The sequence below is a fragment of the Lutjanus erythropterus genome, chromosome 12 (assembly GCF_056507025.1).
Source record: "Lutjanus erythropterus isolate fLutEry1 chromosome 12, fLutEry1.hap2, whole genome shotgun sequence".
Lineage (NCBI taxonomy): Eukaryota > Metazoa > Chordata > Actinopteri > Lutjaniformes > Lutjanidae > Lutjanus > Lutjanus erythropterus.
The window spans coordinates 16,620,544-16,629,710 of NC_139328.1; the positions used below are offsets into that span (position 1 = coordinate 16,620,544).

A 9,167-nucleotide genomic window follows, 5' to 3' on the forward strand; every position below is an offset into this window, starting at 1 on the left:
TGCTTTCTATTATGTTGTCAGACACTTAGAAAATCAATCTGAGCCTGTCAGTAGCAAAACAAGCACTCTTTGTGGATGTGTTTTGACAATTTTCCAGAGATTTGGGGTGGCTCTAACATTTCTAAAGAAAGCATCCATAACATAATACTTCTTCTATACTCTAAACAGTCTTGAATCCATTTTTGTACATTGCTAAGTTATTTAGCCAGAGGGTTGTATGTTATAAAACCAATAAACATAATGTTGAAAAAAAAAAACAGCCATCATTTCTTTGTTCCCTCAGTCTCTGTCTGGTCACCAGCGCTCTGTGCGAAGTCTCTCCTTCTCTTCTTCCTCCTCCATGCTCTGCTCTGGCTCTGTGTCTGGAGAGGTCAGGGTGTGGTCGGTGCCCACCTCCACCTGTGTGGGTTGCTTCCATGCTCACTCTGGAGCCACAGAGGCCCTCGCCTTCCTGGATGAAGGGAGGATGCTGCTGAGCGCCGGCTCTGATCATATGGTGAGGCATCATGGCCTGTGCACGTTGAACCTAACTCTGCAGGCCAGAGTGGCTGAATTATACTGACTTTATTGCTATTTCACTTTGGAGTGAACTATCCTCTCAAGAGCACATTGTCCCTTATTCTGAAATGGACAACCTCTTTTTTCTCTGTGTCTTTTTGCTCTTCTGTAAAACAGCTCCAGCTCTGGTCAGGGGGACTTGGACGTTCAGTCTCTGCATTAATACGTAATGAAGTAAGTGTTAACTGCATGTTGCATAGCTCATCTTCATGCTTTTCAGCCATCTTTCATGCATTAGTGTTAATGAATTAGTGTTAATGAACAGAGTATGATTGAAAAATAGTAGTCGCCATTTGGTTACAAAAGATGGAATTGCGTCGTTTTCTCTCCAAATCAATCTTTTAGGGCAAGCTCTCTCCTCCTCTGAAGAAGCGTAAGACTGTGACCTCTGAGCCTGCTGCTCTGTGTGTGGCTGTTAATGGAGACTATGTTGCTGTGGGATACAACGCTGAGGGCATCAAACTCTTCAGTGTTAATCCAGGTGTGTTTATGTGCAAGAAATGGGTTTTACAAGTTTTTACCAAAGAATAAGAAGGATGTAAGACAAATATATATATAACTTTAACACATCCCTGCTAAACCGAGCAGTCTAAAAAAACGTCATTCTCAAATAATCACAGAAATATTATACTCCCATGAAGGAAGAAATACATAGCCCACAACATGACATGCTTTTTCACACACAGAACTTTTAGCTGCAAAAATAATGTCAAAATAATAATAGCAATATGTTTTTTTACCATATCTTGCAGCCCTAATATTGAGTATGGAATCTGAAAATCCTTTATTAAAATGTCTAAAATTAATTAGACCAGCTGTATGTTATATTTTGTGTTTAGTTGTATACTAATGTTATCTAAAATTTTCAAACCCAGAGAAATGAGTGAGAGAGAGATACCTGTAGACCTGTAATGGCAGAAATTATGTTCAGTGCGTTTACGGATGTAAAACTGAAACAGTAGCAACAAACAACATGAAAGACTGATGAAGCTTATGTTAAATAACAAAGATGTAAATCATCTCCCTGTGTGAATATTGCACAAAATCAGGATAATATGCTTTTTAAAAAAAATCACAAAACAGATGTATTAAACAAACAGACCATAACTGTCTTTATTTTAACCGTAGCTGAGGAGATCTGGGACGCCCACCTTGATGTGTCTGTACAGTCCATGCTGTGGGTCGTTCTGAGTGCAGAGCAGACCGAACCGGATGTGTTGGTGTCTGCGGGAAGTGACAAACGTCTGAGGGTCTGGAAGAAAAAAGAAGGAGAGGAGGGAATGAGGGGTGGACTGAAACAGTGGGGAATGTTTGCTGGCCAAATGGGTGTCGTCCTGGCAATAGCACAAAACTCCACATACCTGGCCACAGCTTCAGGTGAGCGTTACTGATGCTAAAACAAAAACATGACCGTCCAAAGCAACATTTCTCAGCTGCCCCTTCTCCTCTTCTTACAGTGACACACTTTCTGCTAATAACTGTTTTATTTTTTACCCTTCTGTGTTTTCTGTTGATTTAGAGGACTGCACCATTTTTCTGTGGCTGCTGAGCGATCTGGCCCTCGACCCCGCGATTGATCCTCATGCACTTCTGAAGGGCCACACTGGAGGAGTCACCTGTATGGCTTTCAGTCCTGACGGGGACCAGCTGCTGTCTGGTGGAAAAGATCAGGTACAGCAAAAATCAGCAAATGGTTGGTTTTAATGTTCAGTTTTTGTTGAAACAGTTTTGAGTCAACATGATGATCAATTTGAACGATGTAGTCTGTGGTGCTGTTGAAGTGTAAACTGTATACTGAACTGTGCAGTCTTTCTACTGTCTCTGATGTAAATGAGCGTAGGATTGGTCGGTATAATGCAGTACTGACAGATATGTTGTTTCAGGCACTGATGGTGTGGGACGTGAGTGTGTCTCCTGCCGTTCTCTCGAAGCCGCTCCATCACTGTCACAAAGACTGGATCACCGGCTGTGTTTGGACTCCAGACTGTGTGGTAAATCTTCATTACAGTTTCTGTCATAAAGAAATGTAACAAACCGGAGATACACAGGAATATTGTGTTTCCATAAATCTGTCTTCATCAGCCTCCATTTTCTGTTTCAGATTAGCTCTTCAAATGATGGGAGGCTTTGTTTGTGGGATCTGCAGGCGGGCCAGCGTCTCAAAGAAATCTCCTGGAAGAATCCTCTTACGTCTGTCTGCTGTGTGGTGAGCAAGTTATACATCTGTAGTTTATATACCAGAGAACTATGTGTTTTTTTCTAATATCCTGAAAAATCTTTATGCATTTAATTGATATGTAGTTGTAGTAAATGAACTCTAATTTCAATAAAAGTTGGATGCTGTGTAAAAAGAAAATCCTTATAATCTATATTCAGTTGATTGTTCCAACTATTTTGGAATCTAGGTTGCAAAACAATCTGCTTCATTAAGGGACTTCTGTGTTGATTTGGTGTTTGGTGTTTCTGTGTGCAGGGACAGTATGTGATCGCTGGCTGTTCAGAGGGAGCGCTACATGTTTGGACCTGGGAAACAAACACAGAAATCTGCCACATTGCAGCACACAAGCAGCGTATCCACCACTGTGCTCTCCTACCAACTACAGGTAAACTGTCTGGAAAATCAGTGCACATAAACTTCCAGTCTTTGTATTTGTCTCGACCTCATTATTTCATATTGTACAATATAAAGAGTGATCAAGCCTGAGTGTGACTCTAATTGGTCCTTTTTTAAAACTGTTTTTAAGACAAGAACAAAGAAGTCAACCCAGAAGAAATGGCTGTTCTCACTGCATCTGATGATGGCACAGTGCAGCTCTGGAAACCACTACAGGTCTGTCAGTCAAAATACAATGAGAATATGCTTTTTTCCCCAATTTAGTAAAATATTTCCATCATATTAGTTGACGTTGTTTTTTAGTTTTAGTCACATATTTTCTTTGATTTGGTCTCATCCTTACTTCTTATCTGGATGCAGAGCACAAATGACTTCAAGGGAAAATCAGTAGGATTTGTCCAGGCTGTTCAGGCACCAGAACGATAGTTGATGAGTTTTATTTCCAGGACATCAAATAGCAATGTTATGGGTTGGTAAAATAATCAGAAAAAAAAGGACATACATGTGGAGGGCAGGGCCTCTGCAGATACAGCCACTACCACGCAGTACTAGTGGGTCATAAATGATGATTGAAAGGGATTTTTTTAAAGAAATGTTGCATATGGGCACTTCTTTTTTTATTTTTTTGTGTCCTCTCTCACATTCTGTATCTTAACACACAGGTGGAACACTTCAGCTCCTTCCAGGGTCACAACGGTGCGATAAGCGCAGTTGTTCTCAAAGAAAGGCTCCCAGAATTCCTCACTGTTTCTGAAGACTGCTCATTGCGATGCTGGACATGGACAACACGTAATACTTGATATTCTACCTTCATATAATACGATTAAGAAAAATGGTCCACAGTACATTTATGAAATTCATTGCTCCATTGCTACATTTTAGTTAGCTACTCCCAAAAAGTAGTTGATATATCATTTATTTTTCACCAAATAACAATTATCCATTCTTGTCAAAAAAGTCTCAAATATAAGCAGTAAACTAATATAGGTGTGACCTGTAGCCTTGTTTGAAACCACCATCTTCTTTCATTCATCACAGTCGTCACCTGATGCTGCTCAGTGACAGAGACATTACCTGGTTGATGTATGTTGTATCCCACCTCACGTGTGTGTTCTGTCTTTTCAGAGGCTCCTCCCACACAGAAAGGCTCAGTCACAGCTCTGTGCTTCGCTCCAAGTGACGATCTGCTTCTTGCTGGTTATGAATCCGGTTTCCTGGAATTGTGGCAGCACAACGCTGTGGTTGGCCACAAGCAGGTGAAGAGGACACGCACAAAGAAAGCAATGTATACTGAACACGTGCATGTTTTGTTTATGTAATTATATCGTGTGTGTGTTTGCGTGTGTCAGACTTCAGACGGCACCATCACAGCGATCTGCTCCATGCCTGATAACCAGTTTGCTGTCGGCTACATTAAACCTGCTGTTGACGTGTGGAAACTGGTGTGGAATCAACAACGCAGCACCGCGAGGTAAACAACAGCAAAAGGTCACAGTAGAAATCTCCAAGAAGGATTTACCCTGTCCACCATTTTTGTTATATTATTTTTAAAACTTATTTTAGTCAGGAGTCATGAACAAGTTCTCATTTACCAGGGATGTAACAATATCAAATAATAGCACAATAAGTCCAGTAGGACTAAACTAATGATTATTTTCACTGTCGATTAATCTGTAGCTTATTTAATGTCAGTAAATGGCGGGGGGTCATGATGTCCTCAGATATCTTGTTCAAGATATTCAATTTACTGACATAAAGGAGTAACGAAACCAGAAAATATTGACATTTAAGATTCTGGAATATTATATTTATCAAAATAGTTGATTAATTTAATAATAAATTCACAATATTTATTGTGATATTAAAAAACAAAGAAAAAAGACAACTTGAAAAAACAAATAAATAATAAATCTGACCTGTGCAGCATTGTTCATATAAAATTTATTTATTCCTTTTAACTTACAGTGCTTCTGCTGTTTTTGTTTAACAAAATAAAATAAAAGTAGCACTTTACAGCAAGAAGGTCCTGGGTTTGAATCCCCCAGCCAGCTGGGGGTGTTGGGGAGCTTGTGGTTGGGACAGGGCCTTTCTGTGCGGAGTTTGAATGTTCTCCCCCGTGTCTGCATGCCTTCTCTCTGTGTACTCCGGTTTCCTCCCACAGTCCAATGACATGCAGCATAATAGGTTAATTGGTGACTCTAAATTGCCCGTAGGTGTGAATGTGAATGTGAGTGGTTGTCTGTCTCTGTGTCAGCCCTGCGATGAACTGGCGACTTGTCCAGGATGAACCCCGCCTCTCGCCCAGTGTCAGCTGGGATAGGCTCCAGCCCCCCACGACCCTTCAAAGATAAGCGGTTACAGACAATGAATGAATGAATGAATGTTATATACTGTCAGATGGCTTAATTTACTGTATAACAATAAATTGTCTTTCATAGGATCGTAAGTTGCACGATAACGAGTAACTACACCTGTCAAATAAGTACAGTAAAAAGTGTAATATTTTACTATGAAATATAATAGAGTTTAAGGTACACTCCCTGAAGTGCATGATGAGTTTGATTGTACATGTTAACCAGTCCTGCCCTGTTCTGTATTACTGTTGTTTCAAGCCTGGTGAAGGTAACCACCTACAAAGTGACAGAACGAGTGGTCCGTCTCAACTACTGCTCACTCCTGATCGCAGTGGGACCCAATGGAGCAATATTTGCCGTGCCAAGCAATCAGGAGTACAGCTGGCACCAGATGGTCAACAAGTAAGACTATATTCTGTATATATTTAGACACATCTGTTTTATTAAACTAGTCTTAATTTTACTCAATAAACTCTTAGATGTGTCAGATGTGTTTCTTTCCGCTGCCTCTCTGATGTCCTGATTTGGTGATTGTTGAAACAATGGAAAGATGAGCCATGACATTTTGGTTTATTTCGTTTCTGTTGACTTTGAATGAAGTGTGTTTTAGAATTATGTAATTACTGTTTCTGTAAATGGTGCGTTTGTCCAGAGCAATTAAACAGCTGTTTCTGGTTAAACAAAAAGATCTTCTTTTCCAAAAAGTGTCTCCCTGTACAGATTCTTTACATCCATAATGTCAGACGCTTAACATAAAATGGCATTAAGAAGCACATTTAGTGGACGTACTTCAACGAGCACAGTTTCATGACTGATGGCTGTAGTAGTCACAGTCAATACCAGACGAATTTTAAAAAACGCTGTTCTCATTTGTCAGTTAGACCCCAAAACATGGGAAAATAGTGTCAAGGTTGAAACATACTGAAGTAATCCCTCTTTATTGCAGTTGGAGCAACTCGGTCCGAATTTTGGGGTTGATCCCTCAGGACGAGATAAGCATGTGGCTGGTGGGCGAATCAGAGGGACAAGTTAACATCAGCTTCTTGGTGAGTTACAGACATACGCACAGTTCACCATTGTTGTCCCACATTCCCTCCAATATGGCAGAGGGGTGTCCAGCTTGTTTTGATTTCTGTTTAGTGATGATGGAGAAAGAAGTGATGGTTTTCAGCCAGTGTCTCTCAAGGATAACAAGTTTGTGGAGGAGATTTTGTTTTTTCTTTGCATCAGTCCACATCTCTTCTGTTATTTCTATTTGCATTTCTTCTCTCACATTTATTTTACATACTCTGTTGAGTGTTTGCCCAGTTATAACAGGTCATAATATAACTGCTCATAATACCCTTATTTCTCCATGAATTACAGGTGTCCGTACATATTTTGTGAAATACTTTTGTTTCTTTTGGATTAAGGCCTTTTATCTATTTCCAAAACTAGCTACAAAACTGTAAGTATCTATAGAAATCTGCCCTGTCTAACTCTATATCAAGCATAGGTTCTGAAAGCTATCCAGCCTCTAGTTTCTAACAATGTTACATAGAGCTGTAATTTTAAGTTGAGACCATTGCCTGTTACTAGTCTTGGAATGCTGGCGTGAAATCCAGATCATATGCTGGCCAACTGAGTAACTTAATCTCTCTTTGAATGTAAAATCATAGTTAGTTCTGACCAAGTAATTTGATTAGATGAGAGACATTCCATGAGTGCTGATATAGATTATTTCTATTATATATAGAGTATATATTTCAAGCCACATAAATGGAGTTACAACAGTTTACTAGACTCTCGGCTGGACTGACAAATAGTAATCCCTTACACAAGGAAGGTCCTGCTTCCCTACTTTACAAATGAAGTCAAACTTCAAGTGTAGTGCACAAAATACTTTGTTCTTTGTAATTATTGGTCAATGCCTCTGTCCTCTCTTTCCTCAGTTTGCCATGGGCCCCAACAGTATAATCTATGAGGCTTTCAGTTCAATGAAAGTAGAGACTGACGAAGAGGAGAAGAAGGGGAGCACGATATCAGCTATAACTATGAAGAGAGGTAACGTACATAAGTGTTTAAACTGCACGTGTGAGAGTCACTACTCTTACTTACCAGTTACCAGTTATTTGTTTAGTTTATTGTGTGATTATCTGATGTGTTTTATGTTCTTTCAGATTTTGTTGTGTGTGGAGACGTGAAGGGCAACATGTGGTTCAGACAGCCTCCAAACCCTTCCACATGGAGAAGCAGAAAACCTGTAAGAGCTGAGAGACTCTGGAACAGAACATGACAGATTGCTGTTCATTTTTTATGTTGTGGCTTTTAGCAAAAAGAAACCTCAGAAAAACTGAGAAGGCATCAGTTACAGTTATTGAAATCTTCCACATTTAGTTTGTGATGAGTTATTGCAAATTGGTGTCTCTCACAAAATGCGATTAGACTGCACTGTGATTTAATTAACAAAATGGCATCAAATTTTTAAAAAATGCTCATCACAGTTTCCTAGAGCCCAAGGTGATGTCCAACCAACAGTCACAAAACCCAGTGCCGGTGCTGAAAGAGACACCTAGCAACAGAACATGAATATTCCTCTGAGTTGTTTTTAATAGTGATGTTTTATCCCCAGGCCCACAGTGATCAGATCAGCGTGCTGAGACTCACTGACCGCACCATCATCTCAGCCTCCTATGACAGGACAGTGAAGCTGTGGGACAGAAACACCAAGAAGCAGGTACGTTAGAGTCTTAAAGGAACAGTTCACCCCAAAATCAAAAGTACTTATTTTCACCTCCGGCATCCACCGCAGATAATACAGGCTATCAATACAATCCCACTTAAAATAATCACAACCATCCCCTTAACAAACATATATGAGAGTGATATCAATCTTATCATCTAAATCTTGGCAAAAAAGTATAGTAGTGCACTATAAAGGTTCTGCTCTCTTCTTACGCAACATTCTGACTAATTCATTACTTAACCTTAAGTTTTTTTGTTAATCAGTAACAGCTGCGTTCTGTTCTTTGTCTCCCTCTTGTCTTCCAGGTGGGTATGTTTGTGTGTGCAGGACCTGTTGTGCATTTGGAGGTGAACCCTGAAAAACCCACTCAACTGGTTTGTGGTGACGGACAGGGAAAGCTCTACTTTCTGTCCTGGAAAGAATAAGATATTAAACGCTAAATACAGCATTTAGAAAAAAAAAAAAAACTTAATCACTACATAGACCAAAGATTGCCAGAAATGTTTTGCTTGGTCTTTGCTTCAGTGCCGGTGAATACGCAATAAATTAGCCTATCAAAAAAAAGAAGGTGAAATGTTTACATGTGCCTTTAATTTAGATGTCTAAACTTGCAAATGTAACAAGCAAGTGTAAAAAAAATACTTTAAGCTTTAAAAATATTATCAGTTGTAGTTTTGTGTGGGTGGAAGTATTTCGTTTATTTGAAAATTGAAAGGGAGGGAAAATATGAATGTGGGATATGAAACACTTGAAGTGGAAAAATGGGGGCTAAACATAAATGATATTTTCTTTGACAATAAAATTATGTTCAAATCAGCGCTTTGTTGTGTTTTTTTAAAGGACGAAATGAGACTACATGGTTTTATCCAATAAATGTTGTCTGCAATACTTTGTTCGCATTTGACAGGTTTTTCAG

The 9,167-nt window shown here is 39.4% G+C and overlaps 1 protein-coding gene across 1 annotated transcript in view; it reads left to right on the forward strand.

The window, feature by feature from the left end:
• Positions 1-9,067, forward strand: part of tep1 (telomerase-associated protein 1) — a 33,289-nt gene extending 24,222 nt beyond the window's left edge. The window contains exons 39-56 of the mRNA XM_084732000.1: positions 284-496; positions 676-732; positions 904-1,039; positions 1,687-1,935; positions 2,078-2,229; positions 2,442-2,549; positions 2,660-2,764; positions 3,032-3,161; positions 3,303-3,388; positions 3,835-3,961; positions 4,298-4,428; positions 4,522-4,643; positions 5,785-5,928; positions 6,473-6,572; positions 7,458-7,569; positions 7,686-7,768; positions 8,138-8,242; positions 8,557-9,067. Of these exons, the coding sequence (XP_084588126.1) occupies positions 284-496; positions 676-732; positions 904-1,039; positions 1,687-1,935; positions 2,078-2,229; positions 2,442-2,549; positions 2,660-2,764; positions 3,032-3,161; positions 3,303-3,388; positions 3,835-3,961; positions 4,298-4,428; positions 4,522-4,643; positions 5,785-5,928; positions 6,473-6,572; positions 7,458-7,569; positions 7,686-7,768; positions 8,138-8,242; positions 8,557-8,676 (2,280 nt within the window). The 3' untranslated portion in view covers positions 8,677-9,067. The remainder of the gene's footprint in view (positions 1-283; positions 497-675; positions 733-903; positions 1,040-1,686; positions 1,936-2,077; positions 2,230-2,441; positions 2,550-2,659; positions 2,765-3,031; positions 3,162-3,302; positions 3,389-3,834; positions 3,962-4,297; positions 4,429-4,521; positions 4,644-5,784; positions 5,929-6,472; positions 6,573-7,457; positions 7,570-7,685; positions 7,769-8,137; positions 8,243-8,556) is intronic.
• Positions 9,068-9,167: the final 100 nt, after the last annotated feature.